Below are 22447 nucleotides of genomic sequence, written 5' to 3'. Positions count from 1 at the left end.
CCCCACTCAGTTCTCGTCCCATGCTCCCCTTCTGGGAGAGGCTGTCAGTCCTTTGTCCAACCTCTTGCCTCAGTGGCAGGCTACAGTGCAGGCTGGCCAGTGGCAGGCTACAGTGGCAGGCTACAGTGCAGGGTCTAGCCACCTGCGTCAGTGGCAACGGGGGCCCAAGAGATGTGGGGATCAGCAGTCATGCACTGTGTCATCTCCAACCCCTGTCATCTGTTTTGCAGGGCCACTTCCCTGCAGCCCTAGCACCTTCTCCGCCCTTGTGTCAGGGCCTCAGTCTGGCAGTGTCAACCAGGAGCTCACTCATGCTCCCCTGACCCCACCCAGTGCTGCTTGGACCATGGTGCTGTCTCTTCTTCTGCCTTCAGGGCAGCCAGTCCTCACTCCTTGAACTCCAAAGAGTGACTGAAGCTGCTCTGTTCAGCAGCCCTTCTTATATGGCCCAACCTGGCCCTGATTGGCTGTATCTCGAAACCTTCTCTCGATTAGCTCTCTCCAAGCCCTTTCCTAATTGGCTGCCTCCTTTGCATAATGCTAATGTGATGCTGTTGACTCTTGGGAGACTTTGAGGTATGGTTTGGGTGCTATCCTATCCTCATATCATACATGGGGAAGGGTTGTGGATACCTTTTCCAGCTTATTGAACAATTACTGTGATCAGCTGGGGCTTGCAATTTCTAAAGTGCCTGTGGCACTTGCTTTTTACATGGGGCAGATACTTTCTAACAACATCTGCACGGCACATAAAGGGGAATCTACAGTGACAGTCAGTGGCAGATTATTAGACATAATGTCTAAAAAATTACATGATATACTGGTAGATGAGGTTTTTTTTTTCCACCTGAATTTCACACCCTGCATAGCAGGGTAGTTTAATATTTTATTACACTGTTAGTTGAAATATCTTGAACATATAGCATCAGGAAAATAAAGTAAAAGTCCATTATTGTTTCTCACTTCTTGTTAAATTGCAGCAAGCTGAATTGGAGCATCTTGCTTAACGCATGGTCTGATTAGCACATTTTACTTGCACATTGTTCTTACTATTTAAGCAGGAATTGCATGGGAAATGAGGTTTGTCACACTCGAGACATGTGCCACACTCAGTTTTTGAACGAGTCTAGTAGTAAATAATAATATTTTGCAGTCATTAAATTTTTCTCCCTCAAGTGCTTTCTACTGAAAAGAGAGCAGGAATAAAAACAAGCATTAGCAATAAATAAGAGTGCAACCTAGAAACATTTCTTTGTTAAATAAAACTGCTGTATACATCTTGCCTCGGTTGCTTTGACCTTACCATTGTTCTATACCACTGCAGCCTACAGAGTTCCCGCTCCCTTTGGCATTTCTTAAAGGTTCACTGCCTGATGTGATTGAGATGTGAAAAATCAATGTACCAGTAGACTGATCACAATCTTATGATGTTTATATTCAAACTCCTGTCTGAGGTTTATTATTAATGCATTAATGAACAAAGGTAAGATGTCAGCTAAAGCAGATAAATTTGCAATGTTAAACAATTATTGCAGTATTGATAGTTTTCCATGACCTTGTGAATTTATATAGATTGCTTTGTGTCAACATTCATACAGCTCAGTGGACAGGTGTCGCACACCCCGAATGCAAATATTAATTTTCATCCTATAGACTGTCTCTAGTTTCTTATAACTGTACGCATCACTATCTGAGAGCCTAGGACGGAGGCAAAGGATTGTTTAGCATATAGACTAGATTGACTTTTCCTCCCTCAGTGTTCTATCCAGGTCATATTTGAGACAGAATGAAAAGGTTTGCACTGTTTCAGCCCATGCTATGCTGTCCTTTTGGAAGGAGGGGGAGGGGAACCCTTCAGTTTTATTTTACACTATCTCTAAATTCATATATAAAATCCTAATTTGTGTGCGTCTGTGTAGTAAACACGAACAATCTTAACCAAGAGTCTAAGGGGTCTGTTGTCACCTTGATGGATGTAACTCCTACACAAAAGAGAAAACAGCACTGAGAATACATATTTAAGCAGCATATTGTGCATGAGCATAAAAAAATTGAATTGTTTCACTTATTAAAAATCATATATTTGGGTGTCTTGGTAAATTTTTTTTGTTCTACTTTAATGTGAAGTTAATAGGCCTTTTATATCCATGCCTAAAACTAAGCTCCAAATCAGGTGGGAAGTAGTTTATCTTTACGTTAAAATTTAGTCAGTGGTATAGTATATTCAGTACATTCTAATGCATATGGCAAATTCACAAAAAAAATTTAAATTGTTTAAATATAAAGAGTTGCAAGAAAACAGATTTTTCATACTCAACACTTGTATAATGTTGATCATATTAATACAGTGCGTAAACTCAAAGGATGTAAATAAATCGACAATTAATGAATGACTATCCAGAATAATGCTGCCTTGTTCTTTCTGACTGTATTATAGTTCTTTTTGCTTGGTAGACAAAAGGGAGAAAACATGGGCTTCTTTTTCTTACTGTGCTAAGATACTGTTCAGAGAAAGAATATTGGCTGGTGGTTAGATCAGGACTTGGAGTCAGGATTCCTAGGTTCCATTCCTGGCTCTGCTGCTGACTTAATGAGTGATCTTGACCAACTCTCAGTCTCTCATGCTTCAGCTTTACCTGTTTGTAAAAGGAGTTTGTTGTGAGGCTTAATGTTTATGAATTGCTTGAAAATTCTTGCATTGAAAGTCATGAAGAACAGTACAAAATATTACTATATCTGTTTACTGTAGGAGATGGATCTTACACCAAGATAGGGAAAGGGGGAGTGGGTGGTTATTAGTATAAATATTTACAGATAATTTCAGTATAAAGAAAAAACGTCACCATTTTCCATACCTCATCAGTTCTTTATATGACTGTTGAAAGCAACCAAAATGTCGTCATTCCACATCCAAACAAAGGAAGACGTCAATTAGATTCTGATCCTGTACAGTTGGTCAGTGTCACTTTCTCTTGTGTAGATTCAGAGTTTACTAGGCTTCTCATAGGTATATTGTCCAAGAAAACAGTTCATCTGTCCAACTTTGCACTGATATCTTTGCTCACAGTGTCTATACAAGCGAAAGTCTTATTTAATGTCTTCAAAACAATGATTTAGGATGACTAAATGACGATTTTTGCTGGACCGCTATACAATTTCAGTATCTTGAGTTTGAAATTCCTTATAATTTATCTACTTCCTTCCTTCTAAGTGTGATCACTGGGTTCAAGTCTGGTCAGAGAAATAATTTTTCAAAATCAGAATTCTCAAATCACTGCTATTCCTTTTCAGATTTCCTACCTTGCAGGAATGTAGAAGCATCTCTTGACATAAACAGTGTAGGATCCTAGTGTATGTTAAATATAACTGCTGAAAAAAATCATACAAAATAGATAAGGACTGCTAATTCCTTTCCTGCTACATATGTATGTTTTGGGCCCTTATTTAACTCTTTAAAGGCTTTAGGACAGATTCTTAAGTGGTAAAAATCAGCGCAGTTCCACTGAAATTCATGGACTTGCATCAGCATACACCATCTGAGAGTCTGGCCTTCAGTTTTCTCTCCTTAACAAGGTCGTTGTACATGAACATTGTGAGGTGGGTAACGCTTTTTTGTTATCCCTGTTGTAATTCGTGCTTTAATCTCTAAGAAATCCTATCTGATCTCACTTTATAAAATAGTATTGTTAGATACATTGGTCTTATCTACAGTGCCCCACAGTTTGAACTACAGGGATGTAGACACAGTGTTTATTAACTGTTTTAAACTTTCCTTCTAATGAAGTCCTTAAATTATGTAGTTTCTTGGTGGGTAAGACTAGTTCCTTAGTGTCTTCTACTTGATTAATTGCTGTTGACTGAAGCACATGCTACTAATATTGATAACATTGATGAGGGATCATCATTTGCATTGGCTTACTTGTAGAAAGTTTTCCTTGCTTTGCATTTCAGTATTTTAACATTGCTTGCATTCTGTAACTTGGGCCCAGAATTAGCCTAAATTATGTTAGGTGATTAACCCCACCCCCACACACCAGAGGTTTTTAACCAGCTTTGAGAGGCTAGTCTGATATTTTTCCTTTAGAATTGTATTAACTTTCCTTCACATTACCTAGTCAGAGTTGACCACTACACAAAACTCTTGGTGATCAGGGATTGAAAATGGGAGTTTTTTACATCGAGTTCTGTCTCTGACTTGCTATATGATGTTAGGCAAATTGCTTAACCTTGTCTTTTCTTCTCATCAATTTCCCATTCTGTAAATGGGGGTAATCATACCCACCTTTATAAAGTGCTTTGAGCTCTACAGATAAAAAATGCTATATAAATGCTTAGTTAATTATTTTTTCTATTAACAGGAAAAGGAGACTAAAAGATCCTGCTATTACTCTCCCACTGTTGGAATCAGTTCCCCATGACACACATCCAGCTACTTCAGTTTACTGTGTCAGCTGCACAGCCTTCTCAGGCTTGGTTGGCCCAAAGCCTAGGACTATAAGTCTGTTTTGAACCAGTTTTCCCATATGACACTGTGCTTCACTGCTAATGTGCCACTAAGCCAATCTTGTCTGTCTCTCTCTCTCATTTTTTTGTTTCTTTGTTTTTTTCTTCTGGAAAAAAGAGGTCAACGGATGATTGAACTTGTTTTTTTGACAACTGGTGAGGAAGAGGACAGCAGTGTGGAATGCTAACCTTGTTACAGAATATATAAGTTAAAAGTCATGTTTGATTTGGAAACAACTTCTAAATAGTTCTTTTAAAAATACTTTCACTGGCAGCATTCTTTGTAAAAAAGGTTATTGTCTCATTAGCAAGCAAAACAATATAGATAGCCTAAGGTAAATGTTTATACACACACGTACTACCGTAACACAGAAAGCTGTTGTCTTAGTTGACTTAAAAACCACAAGAGAGCCAAATTGCTTAGAGATAACTGAGATAGCTCTAAATGATTCAGTGTTTCAAAAGTTTGCCAATTTGTTTTGAGAAAAAATATGTAAATTATATTGGGGGAAAGTACAGATTTTGCATAAATGACAACTTTTAACAATGGAAGCAAAATATTAACTGTTATTCTGGAGTCTTTAGCATGCAAAACATTTCATTTTTCATTACTGTTGTCGCCATTCATATTTTCCATTATTTAAGGGGCTTATTGAAAAATTGATGGTATGTTGGTACCAGAGAGACATCCTGTAGGTTGCAGTGTTGATTTATGGCACATGGAACACAGTTCAGTGCTTCAGTTTCCTGCTGGTGAGCGGCACTTTGTCATTGTCCCTAAAGAAAAATCATACCAGTGAAATCCCTTGTGTTCCACCCAAGTTGAGTGATGCATACTCTTTCTTCAAAAATGATGATGAATTATTCACCTTTTATTGTGCTAGTGTGTGCACACAGTGATCCTAACCTTGTTCATAGCACAGAGCTTTTCACCATGTACAGAATTTAGTTTAATTATGTAGTTGTGTTGTCTTTTTTTTTTAACACATTATATGTGCCAAGCTTGTGTGGGCCAGCCCAGATTTTACCCCAAGTTTCCTAGAGTTTGCAGATATCTGTCAAGTCTTGGTCATAAGGTTGTATGGGAAGAATATCTGGTAGTGTTTGCTTGCAGAAAATTGTTTCTTGAGAAATATAGATACAGTATTTCAAAACTGAAAAAGATTTTATTTTTCAAATGAGTTCTTGAAGTTTACAAATATCTGTCTGGTGTGAGAAGGTTTATCTTTAAACTGATTCTGTTTTTGCAGTAGGGTGCGAAAGGTCTAAATGCATGAGTCTCTTGGGATAGCACTTAATAGTAAGGATTTCCTGTTGAGAGGAGCTTTCTCTTGGCATGTGCTTAAAGAAAGCAGGACAAGAGGGCAGAAGATTCCACAATACAGAGGCCCACCTGTTAAGAATATTAAAAGTTTGTGTGATCTTTCTTCATAACACTGGAAGAAATTTTAAAATGTCAGAAGGAATGTGAGATTTGGATAAAGATCTATTTGCTTTACCAGTGTCTCATTCCTTCTGTAACATCAAGCAGTTCCCTAAGAGAAAAACTAAAAATAATAATTGCAAAAAATGACAATGTAGACACTACATTCATTCTTAAATTCAAAGCTAGAACGTATAACCACTGTGGAGGACTGATTAGGGTCTAAGGCCAGTAGGAAAGTAGTTTGAACAAAAAGTTAACAGCTGCAGATAAATAGATGGCTCAGCAAACGTCATCGTCATGAAAGTTTATTAAAGGAGATGTAATACCAGTGGAACTAGATTCAGTGTAAAAATGTCAGTATCCTGAGATCATCAGAGGATTACTTTCATGGAAAATAAGAACTTCACCATTTTAAGATCCTGTCTGCTTAGGCTATGCATAGGTCTCTTCTGAGAGGCAGGGAAAAAGGCAGCTGATGTAGATGTAGTTATATTCATTCTTTGATATGTGAGCAACCTGGACTAGTTCTTGCAGATGGTCCAAATGTATAGAGACATTCTATAGTAAGAAAAGAACACTGCATTTCCTCTTGACACCTGTCTACCCAGAGCAGGAGTGTGAAAGATTCTATGCTCAGAAAAACCTTTTTCCCAGTGGCCACTCCTTTCTTTTCTCTGCCAAAATGTGAGTAGTGTCTGAGAACAAAAGATTTACTTTTTGGAATTGCGCAGAACCATACAGTGGAGGAGGGAGAGGGGAAGAAATGGCAGGAGAGAAGGGGATGTGAGAAATAAAACATACTTTATGGTTATCCCTGTGAAGAAAACATATAAATTTGTGTTTTTAAAAAAATTGGCTGAAATGATTGTTAAAGAGCCTTGTATTTGTAGAAAGTATAATGTTTTTGCAGTTATACCAAATGGTCCTGCAAGAGCTGGCCACGGTATTTTACATACAGTTAGTAGTTATAACAACTGATGTGCAAGACTTCTGGTGGTACAGTAGTTGATCGGTGGAATGTAGAACTCGTACGTCAGCAGTTCAAATCCAGGCCATGTTGGCAGTTGTTGAAAATTTGTGTTAGAATATTGGTCTGTCCTGTTCTTTGAGAAACAAAACTCACCACCACAGGTGGCAATTGGTACCATTATTGGCAGTTTTATTAGTGGGGCCAAAAATTGAATCACCATGGAGATTGAACTACCTTCTCACCCAAAGTTATGGTTTCTCAGGTTAGGGATGAGCACTTTGGGAAAACTTTCACTGCTGTAGCCCATGCTGTGCCACTTCAGTGAATGAAAAGAAAACTTCAGTTTCTAGGGTAACTAAGCATCTTTCACAAATAGTAAATTTACATATGAAAAAACTGAACACGTGCTTACCAAGTTAAGTTTGTTTCACTTGCTGAGCTCATGGCAAACACGTACCTCCTTACGCAGGCAAAACTAAAACTACCATTGATTTTAATTGCAGCTTTGCTGGAGTCAGTAAGGAGTGCTGGATAGGCACCACTTTAGTTAAAATGAACTTTTAAATTGACCTCTCCAGTGGTGATTGCCTCATTTTGTGGCCTAGGCAAGTGAATACATCAGTCTCTTCATGAACTGGTATTATAGAGCTTAAAATAGAATAGAGGTTTATGGCTAATGTTTTGGGATCTGGACTGATGAAAACACAGCAAAGAGATCAGTAAAAAAAGAAGAGCTGTCAGACAAATACAGAAATGTGAATATGTAATTTCCCATCTGACAGAAAAAGGCAATGTACAAAATGTAGTTAAATATAACCTAGTATAAAATTTAAAGCAAAGCTATTAAAAATATTCCACCTCTGGTACAGTCTGATTTTTGTTGTTTTTGTTAAAAAAAACAAAACAAATGAATGTGTTTTAAAAAGCGTTAAAGTGCTTATCACATGTTCTGGGCAAAAGGAAGCAACTTTTAATGTTTATAAAAAGCAACAACATTATTGCAAAGTTAAGTTTTAATGATTTTGATTTTTTTTTTTTGCAAATTCTATATCATAAAAATGATTAAAGATTTGTTACTGAATTACTTCAAAAAATCTGTTATAAGCAGCAGTCATCTTGTCCCTTGTGATTTTTTTTAATGATGAATCTGTTTATAATCAGTTCTTGTAATTGAAATGTTGGAATAATCTTGATTATTGTAGTATGAACTTAGAACATTATAAAACCTTATTAGATTTATGCTTGAAATTAGTATTCCCAAATATTTTTATTTTTATATGGTTATCTGGAAGAGTTTTATGTGCAACTCAGCCAAATGTGAATAGAGCACTAACTTGAAAGGTGAAAAAAAACAGTGTGGAAATAAACTTTTTTTTTTTTTAAAGTAAACTGTGGTCTGGTTTTGTTCCCTCCTCCCCAGTAAGATTCCCAGGCAGCTGGAATTGCCCTTGCATGCCTTTTCCTTGGTCTGATGCTTGTGGTTGATTTCATGAACCTGTGGAATTTATGACCATCTTCACAATTTATAAATTATCAAAGGGCTTGAAGAGCACAAATTCAGGTTGACAGCCTCTCTTGTCTCTCCGTGAATTTCGTAATCATTGATGAAATACTTGTGCACCATGTAAGTGTACAGAGAATTGCAGCTGGACACAGTTTCCGTGCAGCTGCAGTTCTTTAAAATGCTTTTGGTATTGTAAGGTTAAAAGACTCTTCCAAAATTGTCTTGAGTTGGAGGCAGGGGAGGAGAAATAAGTTTTTCTAATAGACTTGAGACAGTTTGTAACTTCCCAAGAGTGGAACCAAAATTATATACTTAAACTTCCAGTAAGTTAAAAGTTCACCGTGATCCTCTTCATGTGTCAGAGCCATGAGGCATTCCTTTTTTCCCTTTGTTTGATACCCCTGATCTCCAGGTCCTTTTGTCACAGCTGAATGTAGACTGGATTTTAGGGCTCCTTTTGGAAACAATCAGCATAATCAGTTATAGGGAGTGACATAAATTAATTTTTGTCCCACACTTCCCCAGAAACCCCAACCCTTGCTGTCCATAACTAAAAATAGAACCCAGAACTGCAGCATGGCAGTGTAGAGCATTATCACTTGGCCATAATTTTTTTAACTAAAAGATTTTTCAGATGCATTTATTATTGCATGATAAATATACATTTAAAGCCCTATAATTAAAGGGAAATATTTCAAAGTATGGAATTTTAGCTGTTTTGAAAAATTACTCCAAAACTCCTCCTGACCACCTCCCTTTTATATAACCTGTAAATGAAATTATATTGATTAACTGATTCTGAAGACGTTATACGATACAATATTATAAAAATGTTGTGCATTTTTTGTCTCTCTTATATGTTAATGGATGGGCTGGTACGAGCCCCTTTCTGAACAAGTGGTTGTCCTTGTTGTCCCAAATACACTGTATCCATTTGAGTTTCATCAAAATTGGGGTTTTTTGAAGCTTGGCTGCCAAACCACTGGGTTGGGTGCATCTGTATTTTCCATTTCTGAAGTTTTATGCTGACTGTGTGTAGAACTTCTGTTTGACCCTTCAAACACGTTTCCAGCCCACTGGAGACACACTTTGATTTTGAAGCAGTGCTTATTCAAAAAGAAAATTCTGGTAGCAAACACATGAAGAGCTCTGCATGGGAAAAGGCTTTTAGATCAATGTTAGTCCCCTGAGGATCTCTGACTTTTTGCACTAACAATAGTGCCAATACTGTGATTTTTATTAAGGAAAGCCTAATGGCTGTTTCTCCACACACCATTTCCAAGTGGCAATTAAATTGATTCAGAGATGCTAGACTGGTAAGTTTGATAAAATGCATTTTGTAGTTTTACAAAACCCTCCCTATACAAATGAGGTGAAGAAAATGCAGAAATTCCGAAGGGTATGTCTTTTATTTATAATTGCAAGCTTTCAGTGGAGTACAGGAAATTTGTCTAAGGTTAGTGGTTACATAGGCAGTGGGAGAATAGGTTTATGGACAGTCATTGGGTGATTAAAGAAAGCACCTCAAGATCCACTTGTTTTAGAAGATTATGATGTAGTATCTAAATACCACAATGACAAGCCCATTACAAATGAGAAGAAGGATGCAACACCTCATTGCTGTAGTTTGCAGTGTAATAAAAGCCAACGGTTATTTAACTGTTGATTAGATCCAAAGCTATTATCTGAATCCTTCCTGCACTGTCAGACATCTCTTAGAGCATGAAAAAGGTTCCATCATCCTTTCCTATCCTGGGCTGCTCTTTGCATATCCTCTATGTTGTTAAATTCCACAAATGTTCCCTCTCTAAATGCTGCTTGATGCCTATTTAAAACCATCATTAAAATATTAAATGTAAGGGATTTCTGAGTGACAGGTCCTGGGATGGGGCATATAAAGGAGAACAGTTAACTGATAGTTTTGTGTTCTCCTTTAGACTCCACACCCATTCCCAAGGACCTATTCCTCAGAAACCAGTCAACCAGGGAATAGTGCAAAGAAAGTGACTGTTTTCCCATAGTGTTCTGCAGCAGTGTGATTGCTGCAGTTTAACTTGTCAACTTCCCTTTGGTTAAGATTTTGGAAATTACACTCATGTAGCCTTAGCAAATCTTTGACTTCGTTGCATAGAATAGGAACCTGTTTGCCTGCCCCGAGATGGAAAAATGGAATCTGGAAAGGGAACATATCTGTGAAGTAGGATATGAGGACCACAGCTCAAGGCAGTGGAGAGAAATGGTAAAAGATGCTGAGGAAACCTCTTCTCCCATACTTCCAAGATATTGGAGAGCTTCAGCGACTCTCTTAAAAAAACAAGAAACAGCAGAGTTGGTAGCCAAGCCTAGATACTAAAAAAACAACTCCTGGGGAAGAACTTGCAACTGTTTTAAAATTACAAGAGGGAAAAAAAAATCAAATAAACATCCATCAGCTTCTGGGAAGATGGCAGATTCTACTTGCCTAACAAGATTTTCTGCTTTCTTGGAGGAAAATATCATTTCATTTATAGAACCATTAGAGAGTCCATATGTAAAGGGTTTAATAAAACATATATAGACTGCCTTGCCCTGCAAAAACTATTATTCCCCTGGGTAGAGAAAGTGACTAACTGTGGGCATTAATGGTTTCTGGCATTATACCCCACTCTTATTTGTGTTTTTCCAACCCGAAGTGCTATTGTTTTTCATTATAACCCTGCACTTGAGTTCATAGTTCCCATGAAGCATGGATGTGTGTTGTATTTTATTTATTTTTATTTACAAGTATTGCTATAGCACTCATGTATAGTGTGAGTGCATATCATGTTTATAAAAGCATTTGCATACCTTTTCTAGATATGAGAAAGATCCTGTATATGGCAAACACCATTAAAATGGAATAAGTAAATTTTACATGAAATTGTTTTATCCTTGCCAAATATTAATTATAGTCATAATCTGCGTTTTTATATACAGAAGGTAGCCTTGCTGGTGTCATGGCAGCTGGCAGTTAAAAGGCAAACTTGAAGTCATCAAGGGCCAGTAGGGGCTTTGAGTGAATTCCTCAAAGGGGAGAGAGAGAAAATTCTGAATACATTACTGTGTAATCCATAAAAGTGGAACATTGGCTTTGCAGATGTTTTCTGATGGATCTGGATAAAGATATTCTAGTACACTCTTTGCTGGTAGTGAGTGGAAGTTATTTCTTTTTAAAATGAGAAGGATATAATAGGATTGAATGGGTAAATTTCAGATTTTTTAAAAATCTGTGGAGATTTATACGTTGTCTATAGTTTATATATATATAAAATATAGTAGAAATATATGAAAAAATGTGGTTTTTAGCCTTTTTGTGCATTTCATATGCCTTTGCTAAATAAAAGGTACTTATACTGAAGTGCATCCACTCTGTTTATTACTTTAAGAATCCATCGGTATAACACCTGTCACAAGGTATTTCATTTCTTTTTTGAGAATTGCAGGATGTGAGTATAGAGTTGCAGCAGTGGAGAGCATAAATGTTTGAATTTCGAAATGCAGGTGCTTACATTGAATTGCACAAATTTCCACAGTGTCAACTAATATTGACAAATACTGAATAATATGCATTTTATAAAGTGGTGATTGGTATTTTTATTGTGTGTTTTATTGGGGACTTGTTTGTTATGTTTTAGAGTCTTTTGAAAAATTAGGTGACAATATTCACTATGGCATTCTGTTTTTTTTGTTGTTTGTTTGTTTGTTTGTTTAGTTGTTGGACAAATTAAAAGATCGCTGGATGCATACTGGCTTATGGAGAAACTTGGAGCTTGTTAAGACAGTCATTGCAGAGCCTCAAGGAGGAGACAAGGCTGACTTTGATGCACTGCTCCAAATATACTATGATGCAATAAAATATAAAGGAGGAAAAGGTAATCGGATTGGTGAGATTCTCTGAATGAATTTTTAACTCACATTAAGTAGTTAATATAGACTTTTCAGGTAGAAAGTGTGGTTCATATTTTAAAATATTTTGAAGTCAGACTAAGATGGTGATGTACAATTTATTTTACTGTGATACGATATTTTTGGATTTTAGAGGAGTTGTGCCTGATGGTTTGTATGTAATGTATTAATATATTACACACACAAAAATATTTGTTAAAATAACATTAAGGATGCAAAGTCAAGCACTATGAAGTTAAGAAATGCCAGTATTAACCTTTATTTGGCCTCCTTGTGCATATATAATAAGATACAATCTTTAATTACATTATCACATACTCCTGTTCACAGGAGCCCTGTTCTTTGAGTGATTGTGCACATATACGTTCTACCGTAGATGTGCGTGCACCCAGTTCACTCAAGTCAGACTTTTGCCAGCCTTCACCTCAGGTGTCTATGGGCCTGGCTTTGCTCAGTATACCGTCCAAGCAGATCGTCTCTGGACATGCTGATTTGCGAACCTGCAAGAGTGCTTCAGTCCATGAGTTGATGGATAGATCCCCAAAATGTCTGCAGAGGTGTTCCTTTCTTACCACCAGAGTTAACAAGGACTCTTGTAACAGATGTGTCCTCCAGGGGCTAGGATGCCAATCTGGGGCAACTTCAGGCTCAGGCACTTTGCACATCTCAGGAGACTTTTCTCTGCATAAATGTATTGGAGCTTTGAACCGTTCATTGGGGTTGTGAAAGTTTTATTACCACCATCAGTAATCAAGTGGTTCAAGTTCACATCAGCAACACCAATTCTGTGTTTTCTCTCAACAAGAAGGAAAAGTGCAGGGTTGATTCAGCTTTTCCAAAAGGTGATCCATTTGTAAAACTTCTGCATAAAGCGCACTTTCTTACCAATAGAAGTTGGTCCAATGAAAGATATTACCTCAGCAAGATTCTCCTAATTTAACTGCAACAGTGGTCTCTCAGATAGCTGGATCTGGAATTATTCTTATAGTAGACTTTCTGTCCAGTATAGACTCCAGATGTGTACAGTGAATGTAATATTTAACCAGTTAATTTCAGAGCAAAGCCGCTATTTTGCAAAGCATAGAAACATATTTACAATGCACTGTTTTACAAACTTAACCTTATATGTTTTCTTAAAAAATACTCTGAGTATCAGTTCAGTTAATACATCATAATAGTAAGTAAGAGAACAAGAGAATACCATTATTGAAATGATAAATTGAAAGCACTATTGTTATAGGTAGGTACAGTTTTTTCCCTATGATGCGCTTCTATATTATATAGTGCCTCTTGCAAGCATAATATGAAAATTGCTAATTCAGCACATCAATATCATTTGTCTAAATCATATTAACTACCATAATACTTCTCTAAAAAATCATGTGCTTTTATTTCAGCTCACTTTTTTAAACTGATGCACATTGCGTTATGCTGTATTAATTTTAGTCTTGTCAAAGAATACCATAAAACTGCTTTTTAATCACTGATGATTTATTCCCAGAATGATTGCTAATTCTTCTTTGCTTTGTTCAAGATGGAGCACTTCTTATAGCAGTATGCAGAGGTAAAGTTAGTGAAGGCTTGGATTTCTCTGATGACAATGCCCGTGCTGTTATAACTATTGGTATTCCGTTTCCAAATGTGAAAGACCTTCAGGTAGGATATCAACACTTAACCAAAAGATTTGGAACTTAAATTTGTTATGGCTAAAATACTTCTTCATGTACGGAATACTGTGTTACCAAATTTTGTTCAGGACTCTCACCTGACTTCATTTTGAATTCTTCAGCATGCTTTCTACATGGTAAAATTGAGAGGCTGTGTGGCTTCTATTTTTAGATTTTAACACTTGTTAATACTACATACTACAATAAATTTATTTTAAACCATTGTTCAAATACAGCTAGTCATAGTGTTTTTACATTCAAAGTGCCCATTGGCTCAATTTTTACCAGCTGTGATACAGCTTTTCCTCCTTATTTCAAAGGCTATACCTGTTGCACAGATAAAGACTACTCCTTGATATATCTGATATAGTAGGATATATGATAGCTAAGATCCAGTATAAATGAAGGAGAAAAGATTATTTTTAATCTACTTGAGGTTGTTTCCTAAGAAAATAAATAACAGATACGAATTAAAGAATGTTAAGATGGGTAAAATAGGTTGAGAGGTAAATATATAGATATAACCTAGAGGTGAAAGATTTTCATACATTCTTTCATTGTTATCTTAAAGTTCTTTCATTGTTGGTTGCTGCATGTCCACTCTTCATTTCCCATTGCCTCCTTCAACATCACTGTGTATGTAGCACTCTTCATTTAGCTTTTCCAAAGGTAATGTTGATGCTTAGTTTGCTTCTTTAAAGTGTGAAATTATTACATGAAATGAGCTCTTCCTGGAAATTGAGAACCTTACTTTTTTTTTTTTGATGATGATGATTTGAGGCATAGATCTTAAAGTGGCTTCTGAATGTAGTTGTAGGCCTAAATTAACTAAATTTCTGGGTCAGTTGGTATCTTTGAGTTGACCAAAGTGTCAGCCCCTTATATTGCTGAGAAGTTATTCACGTGAGTATACTCACTAATTTTAGTGAGACTACTTGTGTCAGTAACTGCTCATCAGTGTGAGTAAAGGTTCACATTTAGGTCCATTATGTTTTGTAAAGGGATTAAAAATAATAAAGTATGAAAGAAAGATGTAATGAGTAATCTGAGAGAGACTGACTTGCAATGTATGTACCCAAATAAAAAGAGTACCCATTAGACATGTAACTAATACAGACTTTTTTGGTTCTTTGCTACCCTGATTGTTGTTTCAGTCCTTCCTGGAGTGGGGGTAGTCGGTGGGAAGATTAAGAATTCATGAAGAAGAGGAACCTGACATACTAGGAAAACTCTGACATAATGCAGACAGGAGCTGTGGAAGCTTTGCCACATAATTGTCAGTGCATCTTAGTCCTCATTTGCAGTGCTTGTGTTGTTATAGTTTTGCTCCATTGTTAATCAAATTCAGTGAGAGATTTAGTTCTAAGGGCGTGTTTATACTTCCCGTTAAATCTGCACTGCTGTGATTGATCCAGTGGTGTCGATTTAGTGAGTCTAGTGAAGACAAGCTAAGTCAATGGGTGAGTGCTCTGCCAATCGAGGTTTGTACTCCTCCTCCCTGAGAGGCAGAAGGTAAGTTGGCGAGAGACTGTCTCCTGTCGACACGGTGTAGACACCACTGTAAGTCAGTCTGTTATGTCGACTTCAGTTACGTAACTGAAGCAGCGTGCCTTAAAAGTCGATTTACAGTTTAAGTATAGACCAGTCCTGAGTGCTTGCTAAGTCGTTTCACTCCACTAACTGGTGGCATATTTCATGACTCTCGGCCACTCCCCTGAAAGAAGCAGAAATGAGGAAATTCATTTAATGGACTAATTGAAAACCTGAATAAATACGTCTTACAGCATGTGGTAGAAGTTGACATGCTTGAGACATCTTTCCAGTGGGAGCGAATTCCAAAAACAAGGGCATGCTACGGAGAGCGCCATATCTTTGATATGAAATTCTACGAATTATCTCATACCTGTTCAGTAGAGTTATTTTATCTTTGTAGAGCATCTAGCAGAATGGGAACCTGGTCCATGACTAAGGCTCCTAGGTGTTATAGAAGCACAAAAATTATAATTGATTAGTTAGACTTCTGAATACATCAGGTTAAATTTAGTCTTCATACTTGTAATTCCCTTTCCCTTCAACTGTACCTCTTGTCAACTTGCTTTATCCATGAATAACATAAAACTTTGACACATCCTCCAGTAAAAAAATTTCACGGGTTGCCTCATGACCAAGATAAATCAGATAACTGCATTACTAAAGGATACTAAGAGATTCGTATAATCTAACAGAGGAATAAAGAAAATACGGATGAGAGTTTCCATAATTAAAAGTTCTCCAAAGCATCTGAAGCCATTTCTTTCACTGTTCAGTTAAGCAAGGGCTGCCAGTCTTAATACTGAAAATCTAAGCACAATATTTCAGTGAACAGAATATGTGACTGCTGTTTCTTTTTTCATGTGGCCCTTTTGTAACTGAAGAAATCAGTGTATTTTCCTTACATGCAATATGATATCTTGCTGTTGACATTTGTTAGTTATAATAATTTAGGAGTATTTACCACTTTTCAACTCACAACATTGGAAGTATTTTTCTTTTACTGCCATAATTGCTTTATGGGTGCCTGATTTGCACCCAAAGATATATTGCTACACAGAGCAGAATTTGCTCTTGGTTTACCAGTAGCGAACAGACCAATGGAAGAAGTGTTCAGTGTGATGAAAAGTGTTTGAAGTGAAGAGAGAAGTCAAGAGTGTAGGCAATAGCAAAGCTGGTCTTGTGCTCAAAGTGATTGTCAGTGACACACATTCACTGTTTCATGATAAACTCGTTTAGCACAGTAACTTACTAGAAAATATCCATCAGTTCCAAGAAATATGCATGTTTTGCTGTTGAGTTAGAAGGTGGCAGGAGCAGCATCCGGCCACATTTAAAAGTGTACTTTTGTCTTCAGTATGACTGTTTCACAACCCTAAAAAATATTGCCACCAAAGTGTCCAAGTTTTTATTTTAGATATGGCACCATAATAAAATAACACTGTTTGGAAGTGGATGCAAATCCTCTAAAATGAGGCAATTGTTTAAATATAAAATCAATTTCATCCTCCAGGTACATGAGCATCCTCTTCCATAACATCAAAACTAAGAGAGACAGCAATACAGTGGAAAAGATTAGCATTTATGTGTCTGGTTAATCTGTGGGCACATATGGATACTAATTAATAGGCCAAGAAGAAACTCTTTGTAAAAAAATAAAACATTGTGGTCCCTACAATATATGAAGCCAGAGGGTCATCATTATCAATATAATCCAAAATAAATAGGGATTTTCTACCTTTTGGAATCTGAGTATACAAAGGTATTTACATTAAAATATATCCATGTTTGCATTAAATGTTTTATACACAGCTGACTTGAATTCTAATTAGAGGTAACTATCTCTAATAAGTGTAGAAGTCCAGAGTTTCCACCCTTACGCTAAAGGGCAGTTGGCATGCCATGAGATCAGTCAGGAATATAGCGGTTGCAGTACCAAATAAACATAAGAACCCATATTATTCAAATTTATTCTTAACACTATTTATTAGTGTTCTGTGTGTGCCAACTAAACAGTCATCCAGCTGTTGGTTTCTTTTCTTTCCCAGTGATGATAGCCACCACCATTACTACTACATAACTTTGAAAGGTGCTTTATAAAATAACCTCATACAGCTGTACAGAACTAACAACCAAAATGAAATATCGCATAATAAACAAACAGTAGAGCTGCCAGACATTGGTTATAAGTAAGCCAAATCAAACAAACAAGTAATAAGTTTGGACTTGACAGGCCAAACTGGCTTAGCTTCTTTAGTTTTTGGGATGCATTCTGCATTTTAAGTGCATAATCAAAGATTTCTTTGTTGTCCAAAATGCATGTGTAGGTACTGCTGGGGGAAAAAAAATAAGTGAATCCTATAAGGACTAGTAAAATTATATTAGTTTAAGGTGCCTGCTAGCACAATGTTCTTTGAGTGTTTCTAGCTTAATCTTTTTTTTTTAATCACTTATTTCTCATCCATAACATTTTCCTCCTGGCTAAAAGATTGGCACACAGTGTTTTAAACTCAAAATGTGCATATACTAAAAAGTCTTGTTCCTCATTGTAAAGTTAGAGGGGTAACTAGAAATGCTTTCTTTTAGAGACCTTTATATATTAAAATGAAGTTTTGCAACACTTATTCTGTAAAGTGGTTGGAACCCTCCCACATTGTCCCTGCAGTAGGTGATCTCCAAAAGTGGGTGATTTTTATATTCTAAATGGTATTGTATGCAACACTCAGGGCCGGCTTCAGCTTTTTTGCTGCCCCAAGTGGATCTACTGCGCCTCTTCATTCTTCGGTGGGAGTTCGGCGGCTGGTCCTTCCTTCCGAGAGGCACTGAGGGACCCACCGTCAAATTGCTGCCGAAGATCCGGATGTGCTGCTCCTTCCCATTGGCCGCCCCAAGCAGCTGCTTCCTGCGCTGGTGCTTGGAGCTGGCCCTGGCAACACTAATCTCAAAGAGATGAGTCAAGGATAAATTATGAGTGTGTGTGTGTGTGTGTTTAATACATCAGCCAGATTTGAAATAAAATCTAGAGCCAGACAATACAAACCATTACTGTTCACTAAATAACACATATCAATATTATGTTGGGATATTTTCTACTTTTAAAAGTTAGATTTAAGAAAACTAAATTTTTAAGCAAGGATAAAAACTCTAGCTGCCAATTGCAAGTAGGCTGAACTTCTGAGTATATATATTTAGATATGCCACTGCACAAAGCACCACAGTGTTCAATTCTAGATGAGAGAAGGGCATGCACCAGTCTCTTAGCATCAGATCTGAAGAGCTGGCTGGTGCATGATAATGCTCCTAAGATAATACTGGGAAAGCTAGTTATTGCTGTAGACATGTTGAGCAAAAGGCAATTAAGGTTCAAAGTGACATCTAGTTAGCACTACTTCTATGTAAATTCAATTGAGAAATGCTTTATTTTGTTCCTAGCTTTAAGCTTGTCAGATATTTCAGGAAGTTCTGGATCAGCCTCACATATGTTACTCCTTTTGCCACTAGAGCTCAGATTGTCACCTTTATGGTGGCAGTTCTTCTCCCTGAAGATTTGTTTGTGGTCTTATGGGAGTGCTTGCATGACTGCAAAATAATTCTGAAGTGCACTATAGTGTAGGAAAGAAATGAGGCACTCCAGCGATGAAAATTGGCTGATGATAATGAAGGGTAGGTGCCAAAATCACAATTCTCACTTGGAACTGCAATTCCTATTTTGGAAAGATTAAACACTTAGTATTACTGATTGAGGTTAAATAAATTTAACATAAAACAGATACTTAGATTCATATATTTCCTTTTCCAGATGTGTTGAATTTATACAGAATAATACGCACGCAATATAGTAATATAAGAGAGAAGCTAGTTTGCTTACAAAAATTCTGACTGCTGTTGATTTGGATTAACAGTTGCAAACTGTGGTTTGCCACCACAGTCTTCGTGGATCAATATACATAACCCCAAAACTAGGAAGGATGTTTTTAGCCTATTTTCATACTTTTCTTTTAATGCTTTTAAATTCTGCTGAGTTAATTTTAAATGATCAAAACACTGGTGCCACTACCACCTACAGGTTCGTAAAATGTGTATGTATTGCCTACAAAATGCAAATGAAAATTGGAGTGCCAAGCAATGCTGATCTCTAGAATATATTCATGACTTTAAGCAGTATTGTGTATGTACGTGCATAGGCATTTGGGCCAAATTAAGCCTTAACTCATTGCCATAAATGATTGAGCTTTGCTGGCTACGCATTTTACATTCGCCGTTAGCATCCAAAAACCACAAGTCCTATTGCCAAGAGGTTAAAAATAATACTTGGCCTGCAGAGAAATTGCCATCCTACTTATGATGCAGATTCATTTAATGGTTGTACTCATTTAATCAGGCTTAAGTCCTTTTTATTTCCTTTATGGGCTGGGGCAGCGGGTGCCCTACTATGGGGTTTTCAGGCATTTGAGACCATGCATTTAACTGCTCCTACCGTGAAGCACTGAAAACAGTGTGACAAAGACAGTCAGGAAAAATATAGAGTTTGTACTGATCCCAAAAATAAGAATCTTGGATTATCTCCTCCTCTTAATGTTTGCCGTAAGTAATACATTGTGATGGCTTTCCTTTAGGCCAGTTTATCTAAATATTTGTGATCAGTTTGCATCAGAGTTGGATTAAGGCACTGTTTTCTTTGGATACTGCTAATTTAAGAATTAGAATTTGTTTTAGGCAGGTGAATGCATTACTACTTGAGTCAGAAGCTAATTTACTTTCTCGAATAGCTGATTTATAAGATGCACTGAATCATGAAAACTTGAGTCTCATGCGGATCAGTCTCTGATATTTAGTTCAGTTGTTTGTGGGATATAGGAGGGGTGTGGGAATTATTCTTTCCTCTGAAAGAGATTGATAATACATTCCACTCTCACATGGCTATTACTATGTGTCATTTAAATATTTTGTGTGTCATTTAAAAACTCAGAGCTAAAACAAGAGCATGTCTGAAAGCAGTTGGGAGCTAGAATACAGTGCTTTATATTAAAAATTGATATAGCAGTTATGTTTGTAAGTATATAGAAAATCTTTGATTGCTCAGATAGGCAGCCTACATATTGTAATGTTGAGCCAGACTTTTGCCACCCTCCTCTGTATTGAGTAGTACTTTATTATGCAGTAACCCTTCTCAGAGTTGTGTTGGCTACCAATACATTTCTGGGTGAAATTAAAGGTATTGGTTTTAACCTTTAATGCCCTAACGTGTTTGGATCTTGGTTACCTGAGAGATCACCTTTCCCCCTCTCACCTCCCCCATGTCATTTGACTTTGGGGAAGCCCTCAAGCTGGAACTCCCTCATAGTAAATGAGAGGATGCTTCTGACAGGTTGTTCTCCTTGACAGGTCCTCTGCGGTGGAATTCATTTAGCTCCTTAGTCCAGCAGAGCCCAGATTTTTGACATTCAGGGGATGCTTCCTTGCTTGCAGGTATCAAAGGAAGTTCAAGGTTCACAAGTGGAGTTTAGGATTGTGGTCCTATGATATAGTTGGGCAGCTTTTCTGTAGGTTTCCAATTAATTGGAAAACGGATGAGCTAAAAAGTATTGGAAATTATAAAACTTTCTAAGTGTGTTTCAAATTTTAGGAGGTGCTTTGAATAGGCAGCAGATAATTCATAATAAATATAATAAAATAATAAAGATATAGGTCACAAAAGTATATTGCTATTTAACTATCTGGAGATAGAACAGAGACTTTAGACAATTAGAAATATGCTGAAGACAGAATATAGTGGAATTAATTCTGACTTCCTTTTTAAAAAAGGAAATGCAAGTGTTGAACATTTGTTAGGCAAATCCCTAAAGCATATCGCCCAATGATTTTCTCTGTCACTAAAAAATGTCACCAGTGCTTTATGGAAATACAGTTGCAAGTCAGGTTAATAAAAGGCCTCTTCAGGCTCAGTCCTACAAACCTTACACTTGCACATAGATCCCACTTTTCTGAGTGATCCCATTAGTTTCACTAATACTATGTGCAAGCATAAAGGTTTGTAGGATTGAGGCCTTAGAGACCAGTGTTTTAAACTGTCAGTTTGGTGTTGGCTCATCTCCACTGCTAATATAGCTTGTCTCTGATCAACCTGCTTTCTAAACACGTTTTATGATTTGTAATTTGATGCTAATGCTAGTGAACTGTGTTGTTAAAGAATATAAATAATGTGACTGAGAAGGCTGTGTCATCCCAAATTCATGTTGTTTGATGCTAAAATAATTTTGTATGTTTGGAATTGTAATGTTATGGATCCAATCCTACAGTGTTTACTCAGATAAAAGTCCCATTGTAAAGTATGCGGTATAATGCTAAATGTCATTTTCTTCATATCATTGGAGAAAATATAAGGTGCTGCTTCAGATAGTTAAGGATGAGAGGAAAAAGGTTTTCAAATAATATGTTCAGTCCACTTAAATAATGGTAGAGATTTTAAATTGTAGTTCGTATTATGTACTTAATCTGTTTGTTTGAAAACAAGATCCCTTTTAGGATATTATTTATTTATTTTGACACCCCCTCCCCCATTTGGCCTAATCCAGCATTCTAGGCACATATTGTTTTAAATGCATTAGTTTAACAGTCTAAACCTACCTTCTTCATATTATGGAAATGAAGATAATTAAGACTTGGAAGAATACTGGACCGCAATAAAAGAAAAAGAAGATGTTTAGGAAAAGGAGACCATAGGACCAATTCTGTATTATTTAAAATGCCTTCATATTGTTTAAGAATCAGATTGCTACAGCAAAAATAAAAAGAGAAACATTAAAGTACTATGTAAAGCTGTGGTACTTTCAGTGGTAGAGTTTGGCTCTAAAGAAGCAGGAAAATATGTTTCAGAGCCAAAAATGACTTCTTTGGCTGTGACCAGGATTTCCTCTGCTTAC

The 22447-nt window shown here is 36.7% G+C and overlaps 1 protein-coding gene across 2 annotated transcripts in view; it reads left to right on the top strand.

Annotated features, from left to right (window-relative positions):
• Positions 1-22447, top strand: part of BRIP1 (BRCA1 interacting DNA helicase 1) — a 139427-nt gene that overhangs the window by 77168 nt on the left and 39812 nt on the right. For both annotated transcript variants that reach the window (XM_032779306.2, XM_032779308.2), the window contains exons 15-16: positions 12134-12293; positions 13862-13983. In XM_032779306.2, the coding sequence (XP_032635197.1) occupies positions 12134-12293; positions 13862-13983 (282 nt within the window). The remainder of the gene's footprint in view (positions 1-12133; positions 12294-13861; positions 13984-22447) is intronic.

Source organism: Chelonoidis abingdonii, chromosome 20, assembly GCF_003597395.2.
Source record: "Chelonoidis abingdonii isolate Lonesome George chromosome 20, CheloAbing_2.0, whole genome shotgun sequence".
NCBI lineage: Eukaryota > Metazoa > Chordata > Testudines > Testudinidae > Chelonoidis > Chelonoidis abingdonii.
Note: the sequence above shows the minus strand (reverse complement) of the source record. Positions and strands in the feature narration are given on the sequence as shown.